At 39.7% G+C, this 26,728-nt stretch overlaps 1 protein-coding gene across 2 annotated transcripts in view; it reads right to left on the minus strand.

Annotated features, from left to right (window-relative positions):
- Positions 1–25,145, minus strand: part of LOC107086840 — a 38,523-nt gene extending 13,378 nt beyond the window's left edge. For both annotated transcript variants that reach the window (XM_015378055.1, XM_015378054.1), the window contains exons 1-3: positions 24,678–25,145; positions 16,201–16,296; positions 11,901–12,107 (exon numbers count right to left, since the gene is read on the minus strand). In XM_015378055.1, the coding sequence (XP_015233541.1) occupies positions 11,901–12,107; positions 16,201–16,261 (268 nt within the window). In that variant the 5' untranslated portion in view covers positions 16,262–16,296; positions 24,678–25,145. The remainder of the gene's footprint in view (positions 1–11,900; positions 12,108–16,200; positions 16,297–24,677) is intronic.
- Between the last annotated feature and the right edge of the window lie 1,583 nt (positions 25,146–26,728).

The following is a 26,728-nucleotide window of genomic DNA, read 5'->3' on the forward strand; positions in this document are numbered from 1 at the left end:
GTGGCAGCGTGGGTCAGAAAAGAAAAAATAACAACATCATAATACAGCACTACACAAAAATATTCACACCACCTTAATTCTTTCTGTTTAGTCAGGTTAAAACCACCCACTTCTATACATTTTATTCGGATATTATATAACAGACCAACAAAAAGTTATGTTTGATTGTAAAATCAAAGGAAATTCTTTATAAATGTTTTTAATAAGAGAAAATCTGAAAAGTATGGAGTGCATTTGCATCCCAGTGTGTATTTTTCATGGAAGCACTTTGCACTGCAAAAAGCTGCAAGTCCTTTAGCCCTATTGTTACCAGCTTCAAGTACCTAGACTGACATTTTTCCTATTTATTCAGATAATCTTGCATAATCAGACTCAATGGGTAGCATATGGACCATTCAAACCCATTTATTGAATTAATGTAAACCAATCTACAAAATTCCTGCCTGTTGGAGGTTGTTGCTCTGTTAGTAGGTGAACTTCTATCTTAGTCTCAAGTCTCAAGACTTGTATTTACCTGTATATTATCCCATTTACACTGACTAGCTATTCTGTCTTTGCCTTAAAAATATTCCCTCAGTATGATGCTGCTACATCCAGTTTCACTATGAGCACAGGGTTTAGATTGTTAGAGTATTAACAGGACCAAATATGGCATCCTTTCATCCAAAGGCTTTTTTTTTTTGACAATCTTCTAGATTAATAGGGAGTTTAGAGAGAAAAGCAGTGAATGCAAATGTATTCAGCCCTTACGTATCATTGTTTGTGAAAATAAAGTTGATTAGTGTTCTAATATATAGAATAAAAAGAAAATACTTTGAAGCTTGTGGTTAAAACATTACTAAAGGTGTGGGTCATTTTTCTGAAAGGGTGGAATCCAACATTTTATCCAGAAACTTTTAACAATAAGCCACTCTTCACTCCCTCATTCCCTGGCTTCATCCCAAAAAGACAAGGTAGGCTGGTCTTGTGAAAATGCAAACAATCAATCTCCAAAAGGAACTTCAGAACAATTTTGCACAGGGTTGCGCCAACCTCTTCATTAAACAAAACAACACTAAAAAACAATTAAATCAAAATGAAACTAGATGTATTTCTTACTATGTCTTATGCCTTTCTGCAACCCTGACTTCTTTTGATTTTAAATAAATCCAAGTGCTTTTCTTCGCAGAGCTCAAATTTATTGTAGTGAAAACTGTTGAGCTTTAATACGCTGGGTTTTTCATCTGATTCCAACTCAGATGCTGAGAATTCAGTGGCCCCGAGGTGGAGAGCAAATACATGAATCACTACAGTGATGGTTAGGATGATATATAAGATGACAGATGAAGACGGTGTCCTGTCATTTAGGGTTTGGGCGGATTAGCAGAAAGCTAGAGTTAGCAAGCCAGAAATTCTTGAACATGGTATCATTAAAAAACTTCAATGTAAAAAATATATATATGAGTCATTTTTATTTTCGATGCTCGGATGAAAATGTAAATCTAAGACAATGCATGGGAGAAATGAGTCACTTGTTTTCTCCTTTGGGGGCAAAGAACAGAAGTAAACAAGAAGAAGCATGGCAGATGCACACTGTGCACTTGTGTGAGAGCACGTTCGCACACAGATGGATCCCGTGCACAAGCGCGCACGTTTCTACCACACACATCCAATACCCCGCTTCCTCCGCTGCCCTCTGTACTTCTTACAACTCCTTGTCAAGCTTTGAAACTTGATATGCTAGTTGCCTGGTGACTGCAGCCTGGCTTTCAGGGTACTCCCCCTCCTTTTATTCTGTCTCTCAATGAACCCTTTTTTTTACCCCCCCTTCCCTTCAATCTGAGGGCTTTAAATGACTGGAGGATGCGGGTGGGGGGGAAAACACACACGATGCTCATACCAGACCCTGCCAGGGCAGTTTGAAAGTAAACAGAAATGTGAAGGAGTTCCCATCATCCGTTTCTTCTCCTTGCAGTCTGCAGGTTAGCTCGAATGTGCATTAATAAAACTTTGCCAAGAGCTTAAAAATGACACTCAAGCAAAAATATCTACATGCAGGGTGTTTGCAAAGTTACTTAAAAATATGTTTATTGGGGATTTAGTGAGACAGACCAAAAAGAACCTGAATTTATTTGAGAAGTAGAAGGAAAATGTCACACAGCTTTCAAGTTTTTCTTGGATTTGAAAAAAGTGGGTGTCAGTTTCTTTTCAAGGATCTTTGAGACAATACTTTGTAGAATCCATGCCATGTCTCAGGGATTCTTGTCTCAACAAACTTGGTGTTTGCTGGAGATCATGTGTAAATAACACTTTTCAAGATTTAGTCTTCTGCCACCTTTAAAAGATATTTTTTTACCTGCTTTCAAATGTGTTTTGAGGAGTTTTTCAAGTCCTCTTCTTCCTCTATCTGCTCACCTGCCTCCATCTAGCCTCTTTTTCCATCACACTGCATGTCCTCTCTAATTCCACCCAGAAGTCTCTTCCTCTAGGTCTCCTGCCTGGCAGTTGTATCCTCATTGTCCTTCTACCGAAGAGCTTCTCAGTTATTGCTGACTTCAGAAGGCATCTGGTTGCGTTAAACTATTAGGAGTAAAAAGGCCTGAGTACAAATGTAATCTTGAATTATTTGTGACAATTATGTAATGATTTGTAGATAGATAACAAAGAAATGACCTGAGATAAATACTCCAATGTGGAAATACAAAAAATGTTAAGGAGGTATGAATACTTTTGCAGTGTTGTACCTAAAATTAGTTTCCTTTATTGAAGCTCAAGCGTACATTCAATCTGGATGACTCTTATCAGCTTCACATCAAACATCTGCGTTGTCCCTCGTTCAGCTCCAGCCAATCAACTCGGGAGCCGCAGCTTCTCCGAAGCCGATTCATTTAGCTCCTGTCCTTGCTTCTCTCTCCCGCACGCAAGTGAACTTTCACCCACCCCATCTCCTCCCTCATTCTCAGCCCCATTCATTCTCTGGCTTATTCCACCGCTAGTGTCCGGGCCACGGGAGAAGACTACTCTAATCCTTTCAAAACGTATGTTGATTCACAGTGTGGAAGTCTTCTGCTGGGGCCCGAGTGCCAAAGAACTTATTTTGTTTAGGTCTTCATCTGCTTCTGTCTTCTTGAACCTCAGTCGGCCTCTGCAGATGGCCGCTCGCATTGTGCCTGGTTCTGCTGGAGGTTTCTTCCTGTTAAAAGGAAGTTTTCCCCTCCACTGTCGCTACATGCATGCTCAGTGCGATGGATTGCAGAAAGTCAACGAGTCCTCGCAAACAGCTGGAGGAAATATTTAGAAGAATATGAATGTGTAACCTGTATAAATAAATTGAATGTTTTCTGATTGTCTGCCTCTCCAGGTTGAATTGAACCCTTAAGGGGAGCACAGGTCATATAGCACAGATGTTTTTGATACGATACAACATAAGAAAATTCTTCTATATCCTCCAACCTTGAAGCAACATTAGTGCTCTTTAAAATCTCCCTACTTAACAAGGTTTTCCTCTGAGAAAGTGAGGCCCTCGATTAAAGCCTAAAAGCTTTAAAATTTGTTTAACTATGCGTACGGCCTTTAAAACGCGTTGAAAATCAGAAAGAGAGAGGACAAACAACAATAGGTAACAATTAACCCTGCATTCCTGTCGGTCTAGTTGCTGTGCTTACTAGTTAGGTTTAATGATTGACTGACCTCCCTAAAGACAGAGAAGCATTTGATGGGCGGTGCTCACTTTAGAGGATCCATAAAATGAAAGGGTTTGGTTTCAGGTCATCATCTTTCAAACAGCTGGGAAGGGTTGGAAGATGAGGCGGAGAAATGTGGAGGGAAATGATAACAGGTATGGGGATAACTTTAGATATTTTCCTCTAATCGTTCCATGAGGGATCCTCCCACGGCTGCACATTTCCTCTGAGCGCGTTTCTCATCAGATGTGGAATTTATTGCCCTCTGTGCAAGAGTGGAGCTGCACATTGTGGGATATTTGTGGCTAATTGCACCCTAAAATGCAGCCTGTGGAAATCCTGACGATGCCACAGGGCCCAGAAGCACGTGGGTGTGTAAATACATGTTGATTTTCAAAAACCAGAGTGAGCCCTGCCCCCCTGAGCCCTCACAAGGGAGTTCTGGTTTCACTGTCAAACCCTGTCTTAACCCTTTCCTGTATCCTCCCCCCTTGTCTGTCACTACAAAGAAATGCCCCTCCCCAGCCCCTCACCCCGTCATTCCTTGGGCTCTTGGGTTACCATAGTGATGGGACCGAGAAAAGCCCGGGCTGTAGGTTCAGATTTAAAATTCAGTTGCTGTAGAAACACGACGTGGCCAAATATGGGTGGAGGCGGGGTTGATCATGTAGGGGGTGGGTGGGGGCTCGGTTTCTACTGTCAAAGATTTGAAAAATTACAAGCGGTGAAAAACATTCGCTTAGATTATAAAATCCGGACCCCAAGAGACAGAGGGGGAAAGAGCAAGAGGAATAATGACTGCAAAGAAAGAGGACTTTTCCTTTCACCCTGCGGGCAGACCAGACGACCAGGCTGTGTGACAAATGGTGCTTTATCCAAATCTGAAGGATGCTTGCTAGAATTTAAACCTCAGATGGCACTCTGCAGGTGCTCTATTCTGTTAGAGCCCGAAAAAAAAAAAAAAAAAAAAAAAAATATATATATATATATATACGGCTGCTCTTCCCTTTAATGCATAGAAAACAAATATGCCTCAACAAGTGAACGCAAGTGTGAAAAAAATGGGAAACCGATGGGAAACAAACAGCCCTTCATGTGTTTGAATCAGAGAAGAACTGAACAAGAGGTTATGGAGAGGTTACTCAAATTATGTGCATCGATAATCCACTGAAACCAATGAGAGGTTGACCTTCTTGACCTCTGAGCTCCAGCAGACGCATTCATCACCCCCCCCCATCCAGTCCTACACTAACACAAAGTCCACGAGTCCACCTTGGGAGTCAAACGCCATTAAGCTCTACGGAGAAAAGAAACAATAACTGCTGCTCCATATCGTGTCTACCTCCTTCCCCCTCCTCCTCTAGGATTTTTTTCTCTTTTTTTATTACTCCCATTCGCAATCACAAGACAGATCAGCTCGATTTTAAAAATGAGTTCTTGTTTCCAACAGGTTTGAGCAGCAGTTCAGCCAAGGGTAGAAAATGGAAAGGCTAATCCCACCAGTGCTGTTTGAACTTGGCGCAGCCTCTTCATATTAGTGAGTTGGGTTCTCACCCAGTGGGTGGTGGGCTGGCAGTCATGCCGCTTTCAGAGCACCGCCGCTGGCTGGTCTACCTGATGTTATCTGCTCCATTTCTAATTTATATCAAAGGATGTGGAGGTGAAACCCCCACAATTTTAGATACTTCCTAATAAAAGTTTTAATCCTTTATAAACCCATCATCTATCCATCAATATAAACTGTATTTGATCAGTTTAATAGTAGCTGCAGCTTTAGTGCAAAAGGTTTCTTGTTCCAAATGCGTATATATAAAACCTTTTACAACATGCTGACAGGGTAACCTTCAGAGGAAGAAAGCTTTTTTTTTCTGTTTGGAGAGCATCAGCTTTGCTTTTCTTTGTTCATCCACATGTGAGTGAGGGAGTGTTGCATTATGGGATGTGTTTTGATTTGAATACAATCATAAGTCTGGGACTGGCCCCTGCCTCTGACAGCTCCCCCCCCACCCATTCCCCCAAATTTCTCTTCTCAATCCTCCTGTCCCACTAATCAGTTTAACCCTCTTATGAATAGCTCTTTGTCATGGGATAGATTACAGTTAACTCTGCCCCTCTCGCTAGGTCCAGCGTGGTTAGGGCGGCAGGTTGACAGAGCTGGACGTGGCTTTATAAATCTCATGCACTGAAGTTTACTGCGCTAACTGAACTTAATATGGACATAAGTGGTTTAGGCATGACCACAAAGTATTCTCTGTAAATTTCAAACCTATAAAAAAGAACTCCATTGTTCAGCACATTGGAACAGTTATTGAACCTTCTTTATAGAGAGGAAAGTGAAGTTTGTTGAGCATCCGGGAGAGATAACCTTATGTTAATAATTTCCAGCAGGGTGGTCATTATTTGAGTTGTTCAGTCGAAGAAATGATATATAAAAAAAAAAAACGTATTCCTATTGAGAAAATGCAAAGTTATTTTCAATTCTAGATGAAGTTCCAGACTTTTTAGTGGTTTGTGCTAATTTAATGGATGGATGGATGGATGGATGGATGGATGCATGGATGGATGGATGCATGGATGGCCACATGCATGGATGCATGATGGATGGATGCATGGAGGGTCGGATGAATAGACAGATGGTTGGATCCATGGATGGTTGGAAGATGTACTGATGAATGCATGGACGGATGCATGAATGGATGTATGGATGGATGCATTGATAGATGGATGCATGATAGATGGATGGATGGATGGATGGATGGATGGATGGATGGATGGATGGATGGATGCATGGATGGATGGATGCATGGATGGATGGATGCATGGATGGATGCATTGATAGATGGATGCATGATAGATGGATGGATGGATGGATGGATGGATGGATGGATGGATGCATGCATGGATGGGCAGATGGATGGATGGATGCATGGATGGATGGGCAGATGGATGGATGGATGGAAGATGTACTGATAAACGCATGGACGGATGCATGAATGGATGGGCGGATGGATGTGCAGATGGATGGATGGATGGAAGGATGGATTGATGGATGCATGGATGGATGAACAGGCTGATAAATGGACACACAAATGGATGCAACTTTAGAGACAGAATTATTATTCTGTCAAACTTGACCTTTAAAAAAAATCAAATTCCAATGTTTTGTAGACTTTTTATGAACCCTAAAAGCTATCGGGCACTTGTGTCCCTGCATCCACCTGCTGTTCCAAGAAAACAGAAATAAAGAACTTAGGTTTCAGGCATCTATGCCTTTCAGGGTCATTGTTCACTGCACAATCACTCTGGTCCAGGCAAAAAAAAAAAAATGATATTCAGGTGTATGTTTCAACTGGGCTATTTTTTTCCCCATGCTTCTGAGGATAAAACACACCCATATTTACATAGGACTGGCTGTTTGATGATAAATTCCACTGAGCTTCACTAGAAGGTAGGTGTTAAAAATTCGGCATTTGTGTGATTCCAAGACTACAAATGTGTCACTGAGTGCTGCATGTGTGTGAAAAAAACACCGGCTCTGACTTTCACGGCGTTCACAGGTCACACAGAGAGTGTGAGGGCGGCCTCCTGAGATCTGGGGGATTGCCCATTGTCGTTGTAACCTCAGGTCAGAGTCCCCCGCTCGCAGTCTCTGCCGATTCTCCTCACAACACCGGAGACATTTGATCTCGCGCTGCAACAGTAAACCATTCTGACACTGTCAGGCTCAAACACATTGTCTGGACAGATACAACTAAAGCCTGCTGGAAAAGAGCGTCAGTCACAGTTTTGTCTGGCTGTTTCCTCTTAGGTGTGAGCTGACTAATGTTTAGCCCTGCAGGGCAAGCGGAGAGTGAAACTGGCAAACGAAGTGTCCAAACCGCTGATGAAACATGAAGCAGTCTCTGACACATAGAAGGGCTTGTGTGTAATGGTTTCTATAGTTGAAGTGTTGGGGGGGGGGGCTCCTCCAGACCACACTACAATCTCAAGCGCACCTGATATTATATCAAAAACAGCTGCTTTAATGGATGGAAAGAAGCTGCGTGGATGCCACTCACTGTGATCCTTTTCATCTCTGCTGATAAAAATTTGAATGGCTCTGACGACCTTGGGACGACGCTACAGCAGAGGACACTCGGCATATGGCATTATTTGCAATGCAATGAGTACTGCAGGTACAGGGGAACTAGGAGCATTCTTAAAAAAAATCTTTTTTTAACATCCCTGTCTCCTCCCTTACAGGGCTTTGCAAAAGTATTATTATCCCTTCAATTTTTCACAAAAGCCGGAAAAGTTTTTCTTTTACATTAACGGTTTGGAACAGTGAAATAAAAGATAAACGATACATATATTTCTATATTTTCAACAAATAAAAACCTAAAAATCATACTGGTTATTTGTATTTAATCCGTTTTTCTTTTTTACTGATTTTGAACCTTACTTTTCTGTGCAGGTTTGTTAGAGAACATTAATGAAAATAGAGCAAAATAAACAGCAATGGGTAACAGCAGACATGTCAGATATAAAGCCGGGGAGACATTAAAGCTGTATTGGTTTATATTTAAGCAAGCTTTCTGAAGCAGCTCAACCCATATAGAGATGCAAAGAGAACAAACCAAAAAAAAATGCAAATAAAATCAACTAAAATCCAGGCCAGCTAAGAGCAGTAACCGTCAGAAGCAGCTAGAAACAGTTAACCACAGGCCATGTAGGGAGAAAAAAAAAAACGTGGAAGATGGCATACTAATCAACAAACTACTGTCCATGTCACCCTAAAGGAACCACCTCCCCCATGAAACATGTTGGTGGTAGCATCATGGTGTGAGGTAGTTAAGGACCTTAGACCAGATCTGAGGTTTATCTACCAGCAGGACAACGAACCTAAACGTACAAGAAGAGGCAAATGGTTTAGATCAAAACACATTCAAGAGTTAGAATGGCTGTAATTCCACACCAAAATCCAATAGATAACCTGCAGCGAGTCTGGCACTATTCACTGAGAGTCAGATGTTGTACTATTTGGTAAAGAAGGTGATAAAATGAAAACCTTCAGATAGGCAAAGCTTATAGTGAGATACCCTGCAACCACAGCAAAAGGTGACTCGGTGGAGGTGAATACAAATGAACGTAACACTCTTTAGTTTTTCATTTATAGTACATTTTGACAATCATTATATTATCTAACCTTTCATGTCAAAACGATGCACTACTATCAGGGGCGTACCTATTGACTGGCATCGACTTCCTTCATTTTGGAAAATCGGTTATTAGGGATGTGGGAAAAAATCAATTTGGTGAGATGTTTGACGATATAATATTGATCTTTCCATTCTTAGTATTGATTTGAAAAAAATATATATATTTTTTAACTACTGTAAAACCATGAGGAGAAATGGGCAACCTCTGCTAACCTAGCTAAATAATCAATAACTTCTAATGTACGTATAGACGAGCTGCTTTATCTATACATTTTATTTTGATAGCTGAAAACAAAATCGCAACATATATAGTGATATTGTAATATCGTGATAATATCGTATTGTTACCCAAGTATTGTGACATGTATCGTATCGAGACACCTATGCCAATACTCACTCCTATTGGTTATTCGGCGATATTTAGTAGGGATGCACGATATAATCGGCCCCCTATCGGTATCGGCCTGTATCGGCCTTAAAACTGAATATCGGACAACGGCCACCCCACTGATATTTAACCCGATATTTGATCAGCTTCTGAGTTTCTAAAGTCTAAAAAAAAAAAAAAAAAATACTTCTTCTTCTTCCTCAAAAACTTCTTTTTTACAGACTTAAAAACTTCTAAAGACGAGGGGAAAAAATATTGATACATTAAAATATCACAATATCTTCATAAGCTGATATATTGCCATTTAAAAACACCATATCAATCTCTTTTACTAATGAAATATTGCTATATGTCATCGTTATGCTACGAAATCCCCCGAAAATTCACAAAATTTTGCCATATTTTTATATGTTGATATATTGACGCGGTATCGATCTATTTTACTAACAAAATCTCACAAGAATTTGCAAAATATCACGAGAGTTTGTAACAGAACGATGAAATTTAACGAGATTTTAAAAGTAAAATTGATCAATACCGCGTTTTTAAAAATAAATTTGATATCAGCATATGAAAATATATTTGAGTATATTATTTTTCAAAGTGTCAGAAATGGATAACAAAACTGCTATTTTCAATGACTACTTATTTTTGTCCAGCTTTAACATCGGTATCGATATCGGTTATCGGCTACATGAGTTTTAAAATATCGGCCTAGCGTATATCGGCCAAAATCCCAATATCGTGCATCCCTAATATTTAGTTTTTCTGCAAAAAGTCTGAAAGTACTAAACTTTGTATTTATTTATTTATACTAGAGATCAATACCTATCAGGCTGATCAGTAGAGCAGTGGATAGTATTACAGCAAGAACGTCCTGGGTTCGGTTCTCAGCCCAGGGACTTTCTGCATGGAGTTTGCATGTTCTCCCTGAGCATGCGTGGGTTCTCTCCGGGTACTCTGGCTTCCTCCCACAGTTCAAAAGCATGACTGTTAGCTTAATTTGCTTCTCTAAAAAAATCTCCTTAGGTGTAAATACGTGTGTGAATGGCTTTTTGTCCTGTTTTTCTCTGTGTTTCCCTATGATGGACAGATGATCTGTCCAGGATGTACCTCGCCTCTTGCCCATAGACACCAGCAACCCTCACGGCCCCAACTGGGATGATGCATGACAGAAAATGGATGGATGGAAGGATCACTACTATCTGTTGGGCAGTTAATTACGTTTTTATTCTTAAACGGGGAGGATTCAGTGTTTTTCAGTAAGGTGAGATTAAAATATTGAAGTTGTCTCATGGTCCTGTATCACTGTCCGTTTAAAAAGAAAAATCTGTATTGTTCAAAACTGGAATTGGCATGTTCTGCTTTCTGCCAGAAATGTGCAATAGCAGATGCACCCCGAACTACTATGTGTTGGTCGAACACATAAAATACCCATAAATACATTCAAGTCTGTAGTTTTAACATGAAATGTAAACATGGTATGAATTGTACTGCATTTATTTCCACTGATAGCTGCATTTCTGCTGCAGTCAAGAGTTGATCCTGATCTTTAGCTACATGCTTCTTCCTCTTTCTTTTCTGTCTGGGAAATGCTTGCCGACACGACAAGTCTCAGGGTCAAATCTTAAATCCCAAAACAATTTTAATTTCAGGGCAGAATATATTAGACCAACATCACTGACACGCCTCACATGCTGCCATCTGCCCCCAGTGGGAGGGGAAATATGAGGATCCGAGGCAGACAGAGGCAAAACCCACACCAGACAAAAACACACAAAGGATGAAAACAACAAAACAAGGAGACACCCTATTATGTTTTCATTCACCTATGCTGTTACCGACTTTAATTTAGGTGCACATGTCTGAGATAATGACTATAACAGAAATATATATACAGCAGTATGAAAGACGGTTAAATGAATGCAGTTGAGCCCCCTGTCTCTGGAGTCAGTGAGGTTCCTCAGTTATCTCTAATTATTCTCATGCTTTTTTGTCCATTTCACACCTATGCAGCAAATGAATTGGGCTTTTCAAAGGGGACACTTGCTACTTTTTAGTGACCCAGTTGGGACAGTCCAGGATTTGGGGTGCCCCAGTCGTCTTGTCGGCTTTGGAAACGCGACGGGAGGCTGCGATACCCCTCTTTTGTCTTTTGGGCTCTGGCAGACAATGATGGGATTATAGGGCTCCAGCAAGGAAAACTCCCATTATTCCAAATGCTTCATCCATCCTCCTTCCAACACAACAAGCTCTTCTTACTGGGTCACCCTTCAGCATACTCATATAACTCTGTCAGCTTAAAAGCAAGCCCCCACCTACACTTCTAATCCCCCTATGAGCAGCGTTCCTGGTATCCCCCTTCCTGCTTTCTCATTACAACCCACCCCCTCTTAAACTGTCGCTCATTCTCACCCTTCCCCTATAAGCTGCTGTAAAAGTGCATACTGAAAACACAGACTAGAGCAACACCTGTAATTACAGGGACAGTGGGAAGATTATCTATTCGGGGTAGGGTTTCAACCCAACTTCTCCTCCCTAAGTCTTTATTAATAGCAGTGTAACCTTCTTTTGGCTTCCTTTGTTCTTGCAAGATAAGAAAAAAGGGTTTGTTTTTATGTGTTACTCTCTCAAAGGAGCTGCTTTTCTTACCTTTATAGTTAGGATGAACACGCGGAGCGTACACTCCGAACTTAATGAGGACAGGGACGTTGTAGCCAAGGCGGACCCACTCCACAACATGTAAAGGGAAAAGGTTTGGGGTGGTGGCTTCCTTGAATGATGGAGTCAGGCTGCAGTCTAGCTCTGCAGAGCCACCCTCTCTGGCACGGACCAGCGATGCCAAACTCTGAGACACACCTGGAAACACAATAATATATCATCAGCGCAAAGTCCTGGGTGGGTCTGTGCAGACAGCAAAAGGGGCAATAAACAGGGAACGGACAAATTACAGACGCTCAGCTGGATGAAAATAGGCTCCCAAACTTTCAGCTGTAGGGAAATTTTCTAATTTGGCAAAAAACTTATAGTCAGTGTGGAAATGGGCTGCAAAATATATTGCAAATCATTTAATAAATATATGCAACCTCAACAGGTAAACAATAATAACCAATTATTTACAATAAGGAGCACACATCCAAGCTTCCTATGTGAATAGTATAGTTTGTAATGTTTGCTTTGAAAAGCAGCAGAGAATCAAGATGTTCAGGTAAATCCAATAAGTTGTTGCCTTTCCAAAACAGCAGAAGTAGCCAAAGGCAACATTTTTATTCCAGCGTCTAATCAAAATGACAACTAAAACTTATGTAAAATTTAATTTATTCTATATTTTGTCCATGTATTGAAATCTAAATATGTTAAAATAAAATGATTACATTTTTCCCTCTGATACAATTAATCTGATTCAATATATGCAGCCAAACCTTAAAGGTCAATAATTTATTTAGTAAAAGGAAAAAGTACCTACGCTGTGATGCATAAAGTGTCATTAAAAACCAGCAACCATTATCCACAAAAAAAAAAAAAAGCGAACTGTATTCTTTATTGTGATTATCTTATCATTTGCTTCAATAAAAACAATTTGAAAAAATCTGATTCAATATATGCAGCCAAACCTTAAAGGTCAATAAACCTCATCAACTAACAGCATTGACTTTTAATTAGTGAAAGCAAAAAGTACGTACGCTGTGATGCATAAAGTGTCATTTAAAAACCAGCAACCATTAACCACAAAAAAAGCAAACTGTATTCCTTATTGTGATTATCTTATCATTTGTTTCAATAAAAACAAATTTGAAAAAAAAAATTTAGAATTTAGAATTAGATTAGATCTTTAAAAAAAAATAAAAAATCTGTATGAGCAGGATGTTGGGCTTTGATCTATTATTAAATTATAATATTATGGCCATATGATGTGTAGTTACATGTTAATTAGGATCTTAGCATCAGTAGGAGTCATTGCTGCTTTACTGCTCTAAATATAAGCAATCATGTCACGCATTAATAAATAATTTTTTTGTTATTTCAGAGTAGATACCGTAGTATTTTCACTCCCTGACATGAGAATCTCTTACGAACCCTTTCCTTCAGTAAAAGGCGGGAAGAGGTCGACACACAGGTTCTAAAAAGCAATGCAATGACTGATCTTTGGAGAAACTGGTCACAGATCAGCTACTGAATTTGACTTTCCCAGACTGTTAAAAGCCTGGGCGTCAGAGGGCATTCTCAACAACCATGCGGGCATTTGGTAAAAAGATTGCATAGCTGCAATCCCATTAGTGGCACCTGGAGCAAGAAGCAGTCCCTACCTCCTTTATCTCCCTCGCTGTCATGTGCTAACATGGGTGTGTGCTCAACTGGGTGCCTGTGTTTGCTCCACTACTCATCTGGCCTGGTGATTACTTTAATCTCAGAGGAGGAGGGGTGAAGCTCTGATGCAGCAGGACCCTCTGTGTTTGGTCCAGCCAACCTCTCGCCACCCCCTGGGGTATACGCACGGTCTGTGGACCAGCATGATCAATCCCACCACCACCCCCCCTTCTGCAAACACAAGTACGCACACACAGAAGCGTGCCTGGGGTTGGGGGTCTGAGGGGGGGAGCATAAATCCCGGATTGATCTAAATCCGCACCCAGAGATATGTTGTTAAAGTTGGATTTTGCTCCCATTCTCTCCTGTCCGCTCATGTCTGACCTGCAACCCCTCCTCTTTACTCTCTCTCTCTCGACATGAAACAGGGGGAGCTTTGCAGATAAACGATGTTGGACATGCAGACCGTCTGCATCCAGCTGATCAACAACATCCTCTGCTGCTTCTTAAAGCTTCAACAGATGCTTGTTGATCCTTAGAGACGATGTTGGTAAGGGATGCTTTCTGGTAGGAAGGTATATCGAGGATAGGGATCCAAAATAGTCAGAAACAATAAAATTTCAATGTTAATATTCCAAGTTTACTTTTATATTTTAGTTTTCTTACTTTTCTCATTTTTTCCATTATCTAGCTGTCTGCACCTCTGCCTTTAAGCTTTAGCATCTGAGTCACTAACTATTGTAAAAGTCCCATCCAACCTGCCAAAAAACCTTTATTGTCAATCAGACTTGTAATGCTAGGTACTAAAAATATTGTTTCTGCCTGATTTATACATCCAAGCATTAATTTGATAATATTGGACCAATTAAAAGTGAAATGACTGTTTTGAATCTAAACACTGTGGAAATCTAACCCAGGTAATAAAGAGCTATGCCTTCAAAATGTTTCCATTTTTAGTTCCAAAGAGCTGAAATTATTTATTTTCTTCAACTTTATGAAGCTTAAAGTAATGCAGATTTGCCCTTCCTCACCTGTTACTGCACACTGCTGCTCAGCTGGCTAAAAGAACACAGTTGGTAAGAGTCGTGATTTGGTTTATAAAGGAGCACCACCTCTCACTCCTGTGTAGGTGTTTGAGACACCGTTTTAACATAGCCTTTTACCAGCTGCAGGCTGCATGTTGGGAAGCCGACTGCAGGCAGCAGATAGCCTAACTAATTACCCCGTTATACGAGCTTTGGTCTACTAATGTAACTATCAGCAAAAAAATCTTCTACCAAATTCTGTGATTTTTTATTCTACACCAGTGAGATGGTTTGTGTTTCACAATCAGAATAAGAATTAATGAATGTTAAATAGATGCTCAAAATGTGCTGCATTATTTTTAGCAAGATTATGACATTTTCTTGCTTCATTGTTTGTTATCCCAGCATTTCAATAATGTTCTGCATTGCCTTTTAAATTTTTATAGTAAATATTGTGAAACAGTAAAACAGTAGTATTTTTAGGTTAATGTTCTTACATTAAATCATATTAAAGACTCCATTTGTGAGTCTTGCGAGATGCTAACCTACTTATGTCATGCAGAAAGGCTGCACAATATCAAGAAAACTTTGAATTTTCGGACAATAATATGGCTAAGTAACAATGGTGATAAATATATCAGTTTTTATAAACCCATGTTTTCCAAGTGCATATTTTTTTGTTTGAATTCAATGTCTTGACCACCCACCATTAACTGACATTAAGGTCACCTAGCAACCATCCAAATGGTGAAAGACTACTGCACCCTAAACGCACTAGGAAACGTTATCACAGATCCTTCCTCCCAGCAGCTGTGACTTTATAAAACTGTCCCCAAAAACCTCAATAAGTTGCCACATTCATGCTGATTTTTGCAGTTTCTAACTTAGTCAGTTAAATAACATGCGGCTGTCATTTTTTGCACATCTCTGGTGTTGCTGCTATTTTTTACCTATCCATTACTGTAAAATGTCCACAACTGTTTATTGATTATTTATCCTCCAGATACAGAGTATTTATATTGTAAAAAAAAAAAAAAACTGTACAGTACAGCATGTTATTTGTTTTTTTTTCTTTACTCTGTCAGTTATTTTTAGGAGGTGACAGAAATAAGAATAAATTCTGTTATTTTAAGCACTTTCTAAGGTCCACATTGTGTGACCACTTCTGCTATAAACTTTTGCTGCTGCTGTAACACCACAATTTCCCCATTGTTGGACAGTAAAGGGATATTCTATTCTATTCTTTTCTATTCTAAATATATAATATAAAGCATTAATTCCCAGCAAGTCCTTCTCTATACTGTTCTTCACTAGATCCAAGTAATCCTATTTGATTTCAATATTGGTCATAGATGTTTTTTTTTTTTTGTGGCAAGGTTTGAGGAAAATTGTGATCTAGCTGTGTCATGTAACACAAAGTGTTCCAGCTGTAAATATTTTCTTTGAATATCTCAACTGTGGGACTTTACTTTACACAAATACATGTAATTATCTGATTTCTGCAAAGGAAAGTAAACTGTGGGGGTAATTAGAAATATTCAACGCAATCAAAAAATACAAAACATGGAAACGCATCAATAAGAAATGCGGCCAATCGATATTTGCATTAGCATACTTACTTAGCAGACAGATGGCTACAGCAGTGGTGACAGCCTGAAGCCACCGTCTCTCCAGTCCCATGGCCGTCCGTCACTCTCCTCCACGCATCCCTAGGTCTGAAAAACAAAACCGTACATCCTGTTTAGCCTTCATCACTTTGACTTTAGTAGCTGTGACCGAATCCCCACTGCATGGTGGTTACACATCCCCCTCTTTATATAAATGTAATCCCTACAGTTAATGTCTGTACATTATCCAAGCAAAAACACTATATTCCAAATGTGCTTAGGTTGGTGAATAAATGCCTTTTTAAAAAACATAATCTGAGTTGTTTTTTCTTGGATTAAGGCAAAGCGAAATCTGATGCTTCTCAGAACCATTAGTATGCGCCTGGAGTTAGGTGTCGTTAGCCACAAGGAAGGCCTCTTTAAGGGTCTAGGTGTTTGTACAGATTAACCTGTTGTTTGGGATTGGTCCAGCTCATCCATAAGGTCTTGTCTGATTCTGAATAGACAAACAGCAGTTGGTGGGTGACAGGGACAACACTGAAAGGTAGACCTACAGTACCAACTCCAGATGTTAGGCAGCACAAGCAGTTTTGCTTACACTTAGACTAAGACTTTATAGATCACAGCACTTGTTGAATAAAACAGCAGCATCTGGTAAGATTCAGTTGACGGTTTAATGGACAAATGACTCAACAAGAAGATCTCCAGATTTTTATCACCTAGTGAACCCAGCACACGACTCCACTTAAAAAAGAAAATAACAAAAAAGTGTTGAGCTACTCTAAAGTCTGAACAGCTGTAGCTCCTGTGGAGGTCCTCCACTTTAAATTGGATTGGAGGGAAGTTAATGTTGTTGCCCTCCAAACATAATGGAAGCTCACTCAGGCTCCCCTTAATTTACTCCCCTCAGTACCCTATAAGCTTTACTTCTTAAAGTTCATTTGAGTAACTTCAGAAGCCCCGCACAAACACAAACCGACTCCAAGATCTGCTGGGGACATTTAATCGCTTAGCGACACTTAAGCAAACAAACAGCCCAGAATAGCGGAGCAGAAGGATGAACTAGTTTCCAAGCCCTGGACCAGTACAGCGGCTGTTAAGATCAAAATATTCTGATGCCTTTTTGTTGATTTCCAGACTAGAGTCAGTCAGGCATCACTGCAAAATGAGAAAGGCCAGGGTTTATTTCAGCAACCCTCTGTTTGCCCTTTGGGATGATGAAATAAGCAATGGATTCAGAAGATAAACAACAAATCTGTACAATCCAAATTGTTTATGTGTCACCTCCAGAGGGCAAAACTGATGGAAGTGATTGTATTTCGCTGCCTCATCTCTCTACCATCACCTTCTCATTTATATCCACACTATGCTATATAGAGTAGCTCCATTTAAAGTGTTTCTGAAATTTAATCTTAATACCAAACCTCCAGCAACATTTGACAATTTCAAACCATCTTTTTTTAAACTTAACCAATCAGCTTCCACTCCAGAATATACAGCGTGGCAGTCTGCAGCAGCCAGCCCGACAGGGACAGACTAAAAGGGGGAGGGCTCTGTCTCCAGGTGCAGTATTAGACAGAGACAAGCAGGTTATTTCCTCACGCAGCAGAGCAGAGCTATTTAATTGGCATGTGCACTCTGAGGGCTTCCAAAGGAGGCTAGATATTAAATTCAGAGTGAATGCATCAAATGACACAAAGCAACGCTGCCTCCCAAAAGAATTCAACATACAACAATAAGATGGAAGATAAATGATGCATGGTTTTAAAAGTTAAAAAAAGAAGATCTAAAAATTGAGCCATGCATTAATATTTAGCCACAGTAAGTCGATGTTTTGAAGAGAGTCAGTTTTAGTGCAACTAAAGCTGTTACTTTTTGGGGAATTGTCTTTATCAGCTTTGCATGTTAAGAATACAGAGGTCCACCCCTCCCACCCACCCCAGCCCTTTTGTAATCAAAGTAACTAAAGCACATCTACACTTTGACTAATGAGGCACTGATATAAAAATCTGAGCTGATACATTGTCCTAAATTAATACTGTCTTTCAGGCTGATATTAAACATGACTTATCTGCTTTAATTAGACGGTGACCAGGGGTGTCAAACTGGTTCCAGAAAGGGCCGTCCGGCTGCAGGTTTTCTTTCCAACCAAGCAATAGGATACCAGACTCCAGTCATCTCATGTTAGGGAGTCCAATCTGAACATGATGACTTCATAATATGAATGGAGTCTGGTGTGCTATTGTTTAGCTGGAAAGAAAACCTGCAGCCAACCGACACTTTCTGGAACCAGTTTGACACCTGTGAGTTAGAGACTCACAATCCTGACCTGCATTTCAATCATTGTCACATGACCAATTAAATACCACATGACCGATCCACTGGTCTTATACTTACAATATATATACTTACAAATTACTTGATATTACTTGTAAACGACAGGGGACCTGTCCAGAGTGTACCATGCATTTCACCCGTAGACTGCCACCTACTGCAACCCTGACAAGGACTAAGCAGGAGAAGATGGATGGATGGACAAATAAAGTATATTAGCAACAAAATAAAGAAATAGCACTTACATGTAAAGTGCACTGCAAGCTTATATTATATAAAATATATTTCAAAGACCAATATATAATAGACCAGCCTGAAACTCACTGTAACTGTATCACTGTGTTAAGCAATATTAATTAAAAAAGAATTGACTGGATTGACACCTTTCATCCGATCCGGCTAATTAGCCAATATTGGAGCTGATATCAGATCTGAGGATGGCACTGATGCATCTCCCATCTAAACTGGTCCATCTTAGGCTTTTTAGTGCTGTTGCTCTGATGGATGGTGAATTTACACCCTAGTTTTAAGTTTGTTTGCAGTCTTCCAGGACTAACAGTGGCTCTAGTTCATTCGACAGAGACCAATTGACAAAGACTCCTGGTTAGGTGTTGTAACGCCTTCAAAAAAATAATAAAAAAATGAATCCAAAGTCCGGCTGCCTTCTAATTTTAGTCAGTTTTGTGGTTGCCATGACCACGATGACAGGCATCACCTAGAACGTCCTTGTATTAACTCCATTATTCTTATATCATCTTCCTGGGCCTGTTAAAGAAACACCTCCGCAAAGCATGATAGTTTCACCACCATGCTTTAAGGGGTTTTATAAAATTGTGTACGGTTACCAAATAAGCATCATGCAGACTCATTCTTTCATGTTAACTCTGCAGCAACCATGGGCATCTTGGAGAATATTACCTTTTCCAGTCCTGTTAGTTTAGGTGGATAGTCATATCTACTTTAAGTATGACTGCAGTTTGGCTAGACGCCGCTGTCTCTTTGATAATGTTTGCTTAGTGGTGTTTTCTAACTAACAAAATAACACACAGGCAGGTTTAAGTGGCGTTTGAAAGCATTTTCACTGCATTTCATTAAGGGGAATGGAGTAAATGAGCCTGAATTCAAACAGGTAAACCCTTTTTTTAATGTTTAATTTCTTTCTAGTTTGCAGATGAGCCCTAACTTCATTTGTAAAGTTTATTTATTGTAAACATGACAAAATTTCAAACAGTTCAAGAAATAAAGTATGAATAGTTAAATGAAGCAAAAAGTATCAAAAATATTCCTTGTCCCTCTCACTGTTGAAAAAATGAAATATCCAGAATAAAGTAATCTTTCAAAGGCAAATATTACAAAGTAAAGGCCGCATGTTGACACCGTGTAATCGTCCCATGTTCCACTGGATTTCACTGACACAAATTGCTTTGGATCTCAGCATGACTTAGCCTTCTGGATGGCACATTTCTAACACCCAGTCTAATCCTGGCCTCCTGTTTCGTGTGTTAATAGTTTAATTGAATTAAAGATCAAACTGTTGAGACATATGAAGGATGTGCTTTCATGTAGCTGTGCGGTGATCAATCACTGCTATAACAAGTCCCGATTGTTCTGCACATTAGAGGGTTCCAGAGTTTCTTCTAGCGCAGACAGCATTGATCCTTTACCTGTTCGGCAGCTTTAATGTGATGCTCAGGCTCGGACGTGGAGGACACGTGACATTTAAACTCACTGATCTTTACAGGCTTTCGCTGTTGAAGTGCAGCAAGAAGTATTAAGGTAAACACCTGCAGATTTGAACATAGATATATCCTCTGACAGGTTGTTTTAGATAAAATTTTATATGTCTCCAAAATAAGAGGTCTACATTTCCATGAATCGGAGAACTAAGGTTTTTAAAGCCAAACTGATCCTTTATTTTTTAGACACCTTACACAGACATTTAAATCTTACGGAACTTGCAGACTTTCCCTTGCAAACAGCGCCAAAGTAAGAGGTTGATTGAACCCTGACAGCTTAAACAGCAGGCAGGCTAAATCGCTCCATGTACGTCTCATCTACAACACTTTTATTTAAGAATACACGTCTAGATCATGTTGAATTATTCAGGCTGTGTTGTACCCTTTTACGCCTGACTTGTACTCTTTATATGTAACAATTAAACTGGCTGTTTGACCTTATGTGTGAGGGAGTATGCCTTATCCCTCGGTGCCTAAGCAGGCCCATCAGTGATGCTAGTGACAGATACAGGCCTGATAAGCAGTAGTATTACTCTCTTAGTAATCCCTCCTAATCCTAACAGGCCGTGGCCTTTGCACAAACCTGTGTGCTGCAGCAACTACGAGTGTTTCTGAGGCAGAAACTCTGACCGATCAACTAAAGAGTTGTATCGTGGAAATCACAGTTATTAACCCAGTGACTGGTTCCAAAACTCTGCAACCAGCCGGTGGACTGGAGCAGTCGATGCATGGATTTGGATTCTGGCGCTACAACCTAGTTTGGAAAATCCATTCATTTGTATTGTTACACAGAAGGAGATCCCAGGGAAAACCCAATGCATATGGATTACCAGTGATTGCTGATACTCTAACATATGGCACTACTCGGTTTAACAATAACCGCTATTGAGGGCTTTCCAATGCCTCAGTAGCGGTCTCTCTCTTGCATTCAAGTTTTCTCCTGTAATTCTGCAGAAACTGAAAGAATCCTTTTATTAAACCCATAAATTACACATGTATTCACACAATGAGACTCCTTCCTGTGATGGCTCTTAATGAGGGGAGGGAATGGATGTGTGAATCTGTGATGCAGAAAACAAAACCATGCTAGGTATACTGCATGGTAGACGGCTATAGATGCTATAGAACAGTGAGTTTGGAGGTTTCCTACTGTTAAGTGGTTCTTGATTCTTTTCCACCGTTTTTGAGTGGTGCAAGATTAACAACTCAGTGGGACTGCCTGGAAATCAGAAACTGTGATTGTTCTGGGCAATACTTAGGATAATATTGGAACAAATGTGCTTGAATCTGAACAGGATTAAAAAATTGCAGTGGACTGAAATTAATTGAAAGGAATGAGATTTTCACAACAGTGAAATATTTACTATTAGTATTGATATCCAGACTGGAAATCTAACTTTGTCCATGATAAAATGTGTGTTTTGAGAGGGTGTTGAGCAATCGGGTGTTTGATTTTGGCCCCTCTGTATTGTCGTAAAAACTGGAGGGGTTGTTATATTAGCCCATGTTCATATCACCATCCCTTTCTCTATTCCTCCAAAAGAATGCCACCTTAACGTGGTGATGGGGTTTCAGTGCCTGGAATGACCCCAGAGGATATTTTGTTGGGGGTTTAAACATCCCTGGTTGGATGTGGATGTTGTTCTCCCACATCAAACAGGCTTTGGTTGATGGGTCAGACTAAGAGCGGTTCAAAATGCCCCCATGATGATGAAGAAATTGAGGCACGTGACTTTGCCCTGGGAACAGGCCTGGGGTTGCTCAGTGACCGCCTTGTGGTTGGGATCTTCCTCAAGGGATCCGGCAAGGCCCAGCCCAAAGTAGTGACACAAGGCCATCCCCCAGTGGGCTCACCACCCGCAGGGGGAACCATGAGGTTCTGGTGCAGATAGGAATGGGCAACAATTCCACTAATCAGAGACTCACCAACAGGCAGTTGGTAAGTTTTGCTGCTAAATTTTTAACTATTGTGTCAGACTGAGAAACAACGGCAAACTGCTAATGCTGCTAACGCTACATCCACCTAAATAGGCATAAACACAAGTCACATTCCAATGCTTACTCCCAGGGGATAGAAAGGGGAAGAACAAAAAACAGATCAGAATGAGCTCTTTCTATTTTGCTTTTCCTAAAACTGATTGTTTGACTATTTAAGAAGCATTGTGTAAGAATTGTCAAAAAGTATCAATAGTCAAACGCTGTATCCGGATACCATTACTAATTTTGCATGGCATGCAAACTATATACAACCTTTTTATTTGTAATGTTAGATTTCTAGAATGAAGATTAATTTTTTATTTTAATAGTTTTAATGTTTTTAATTATTTGGCAACTTTTATTCCCATGCTATAAAAAAATGGTACTGATTAGTAGCCCAGTAAACTAGCATTTGAGTGGTCTAACCTCAATCAACACCCCAGGCCCTAGAAATGACTGGCCAATCATAACGCAGAGATGTGTTTGAATTTCTGGATGCAAAGCAAGCGGGATTTTGAGGGAGGGATGACAAAGCTGCGCAACGCTGGAGAAAGAACAACAAGGAAGATGGCAACAACTATTGAACAGTTCTCGTTTGACTCAGCTTTGGAAGGATTAGACTTGGGGTTTTCGTTGAAAAGTAAGCAGGAAGAGGCTCTACGCTCATTCATTTTTAATAGGACGTATTCGCCGTTTTACCGACAGGCTTTTTATTTACACTCTCCCACCAGCTTCCTGACGTGCTTAAGACGTCACAGCCAGTTGCGCTCATTGATCAGAGCGTTGGCCAATAGGCACAAACATGGTTTGAAAGACAACGGGTTGTTCTCATCAACAGTCTTCCGATGTCTAATTCATCAGGGCCAGGCTAAATTACACATTTAATCTCACGTTTAGTCTGGTTTATCAGGCTAACTGAGTAGCAAACATTTATCGATACAGAGTTATTTAAATTGTACATGTAAAATACATGTACAATGGAATAATGGAATAATTGAAAGATTTAACATTTCTGAAACTAGAACTTTTTAGAATCTACAGAGTGCCAGTAAGCCTCCAATATCTAGAAATTATACATGCATATGAACAGAATCGGTTTGTTTTTCAAAGTGTTTTAAGAGGAGATTTGCTGTATGGTGAGGTGGAGAAATCAACTGAATCTGTAACTGCTCTCGTTATCCCTGCATACATTTAATCATTTATTGATAACAGTTTTTGCTTTGTCATAAATCTGCATATCAGGAGCCTTAAACATTCAGCAAATCAATTTAGACGTCTCTGAGACCAACAGCTTACTTCCAACCCATCAGCCTGTCAGCAGTTGACCCCTGATCATGAAATATTCATAATTTTATGCAGCATGCAGAATTAATATCAAGGCTTTCTCCGTGACAAGTAATGACGGATATTAGTGTGCAAAGTCACACCTGAGCTGCTCATATTCAAAGGTTCAAAGAATTGGAGGATTCTGTAAAAAAAAAAAGGTTTTTACAGCCGTCTGTAAATAATTCAAGAACATTTTCAAGCCAGAGTTGCAATAAACAATAAAGACCAAATGGATTTCAATAGGGATTATTGTTTGAAAAAAAAAAAATAATAAATGTTAAAACTTACTTTAAAACTGATTAAAAAACCACATTTGCTTATTTATATGACCAGTAGCTGAGGTTAGGAGTATGCGTACAGTGGTCCGACACAACAAGCCACTGCAGAGATGCAGGTTTCTGAACAAACACTTCAATAGGACAGCACAGTAAAGCAGAGCGGTGCACAGATTTCAAAACGCAAAAGACAGCTGCAGCCCTTTGTGTAAAACAGTAACAACTAGCTTTTGTCCGACAGACTGCACCTTACAGAGCAGCAGGCAGATAAACTGGTGCACCAACACAAACGCCAAGCCATCCAGATATCCTGTTCAACAAAACAGGTGCATCTTTTAATGGACTCCAGGACTCTAATGCCATATAAGAAGATGGATTTAAAGAAAAACATATATAGATACCCACATGTATACATATGTACTGTTGTCAGTTTCTCCATGTTTTAATCCAGGGAGCTGAGCTCCTGGTATAAATGCCATTGCAGACAGATAAACCTCTTTAGAATGGTTTAACATGCAAAAAAGACTCGTTCAGAGATTAGAAGGAGAATGTGTAATACCCAAAACAGCAATATATCTATAACAATAGTAAGATTGTGAGATTAGCTGTTACTGGGAACATTTAAGCTGTGGAGAAACGTTCATTGATAGAGTTAGATTAAGTACATGTGTTATTAGCAGGGAATAAACAGAAGATCAGGGGAGTGGACATGATTTAAATGGATGCTTCTGGAGAGAAAGATTTAATTCTTGCAATCTACTGAGGTTCAAATCTCATATATTGTTTTATCTTCTTTTTTTTTCTGCAGAGGATGTTTGAGCTCCACCTGCACATTCCTTACCTTTCATGAGGCACTTTACACTTCAGCTGAAAGTACAATCACTCAATCCATGGATGCTCTTCTTCTTTTCTCTTCAGCTGTAAATGCCCATTCCTTTATTCCCACGGATAATTGTGCTTAAAAGAAGTTTAGACAGAAATCATGAGGTAAAGTGTTGCAGGTAGGTTCATTTTTTTGAACGTCCAAAGGGAGAAAAATGGAAGTGGTATTAATCCCGCTCCTCCATGGTGATCGGACGTCCCGAGAAATCCGATATTTTTTTAAACTTAATTGCATCCGACCTTAGCCCATTTAAAGTCATCATAAACTTTCCAAGCAGTGCGTTTAATTCAGCATTGTTTTCAGTCTAAACTTGCTCAAAGTGGTGCGCAAATAAAAAGTGACATCCAGTCGACGTAAAGCATCTAAGAGTGGCAGGACTGATGAGGAGAGCACGCCGCGGGGTTAGTTAGAGCGCTGCTGTTGATTCTGTCCCTCCTCTCATTAGCATCAACCCTCTTTTTACTACAGGGGCTGTAAACACTGCTGTCTAGCCGCACAACAGCACCACAACCACACTTCCTGTTTGACCTTTCAAAATAAAGGTTATCATATTCTTATATTCTTTATCTTTATCTAGCTACGACAGTATACATGTCAGACTAAATAATACTACTTATACTTCAGCAATAGTAGTAAGGTGTTACTTTATTGTATCTCTTATACTATATCTGTTGGTTGTGTTTTTCTTTTTACATTTCTTTGCAGGTGATGAAGCAGACTGGAGATGTTTTATTGTTATCTCCCCTTTTATCTCCTTTCTTTCATCTTTTCTCCCTTTCTTCTGTTTTTCATTTCCTGTTCTTCTTACATCGCAGTTTCCATGTAATCTAATACTCCTTGTATGAATTATAATAAAGCTATTTATATGCAGAAATCAAGCAGAACACCATGGGGATAGCCGTACTGCTCCACTTGTTAAACTAAAATCTGTTGGGCTCTTTTAGGCATCAAGAAAATTTATCTTATTGCCACATTGCCTGACAGGACACTGTTAAAAAAAAAATAAATAAATAAAATAAAAAAATAAAAAATACACAAAGCACGAACAGAAACGTATTTTTTTGTAAATTGAATTAGGGCTTAATTTGTTGCAATATCTTATTTTAAATCATATTTTTCGATAACATAAATGCAAAGGGTACATATTAAAAGTATTTGGCATGGTATAAACCAGTCTGGTTTATATAAATCGTGGCAATGAAATTAGAAATGTAGATATAAACAGTAACAATTAACAATATTTAAATATCAGGTATAGGTTGATTATATCAAAAACTAACAAATAAAATGTATGACAAAAATCCTCAGAAGTAGCCATTGGAGATTTTTAGGATTATGTTTTGAGTAATTGTTTGAATATGGACAATTATACAAACAGAAATCTGGCCAAAGTCAGTCTTCACTAATAATCTCCCTGTACTCTATTCCAGCCACTTGGTTATGGTGCTTCTGGTAAGCTTTCCTTGCCAGCATCTTACACTCTGCAGTTATCTGCTGGATTGTCTCAGGGGCCTCTTTGCACAGTCTGCACCTGGGGTCATGTCTGGTGTGGTAGATCTCGGCCTCTATTGCTCTGGTGCTTAGGGCCTGCTTCTGTGCAGCCATAATGAGTGTTTCTGTGTTGTCCTTCAGTCCTGCTTTGTCTAGCCATTGGTAGGGTTTCCTGATATCTGCCACTTCGAATATGTTCCGGTGGTACATCCCGTGTAGGGGCTTATCCTCCCATGACGGAGTCTCTGGCACCTCATCTTCTGTTCATTGTCTGAGACATTCACTGAGGATGTCGTTGGAGCCTTGTCCTTAATGAACTTATGGATTTTGGATGTTTCTTCCTGGATAGTGGCTCTTAAAGGAATAGTACACCCAAAACATGATTAGCCTTCATTTTCTACTCACACTCTGGAGTATCAAAAAAGTACTCCAGAGTGTTGTTCAGCATGGGGGTGAGTAGAAAATGAAGGCTAATTATGTTTTGGGTGTACTATTCCTTTAAGCTCACTAGTCCTTAG

Source organism: Cyprinodon variegatus, unplaced genomic scaffold (genome assembly GCF_000732505.1).
Source record: "Cyprinodon variegatus isolate N-32 unplaced genomic scaffold, C_variegatus-1.0 Scaffold163, whole genome shotgun sequence".
In the NCBI taxonomy this organism is placed as follows: Eukaryota; Metazoa; Chordata; class Actinopteri; order Cyprinodontiformes; family Cyprinodontidae; genus Cyprinodon; species Cyprinodon variegatus.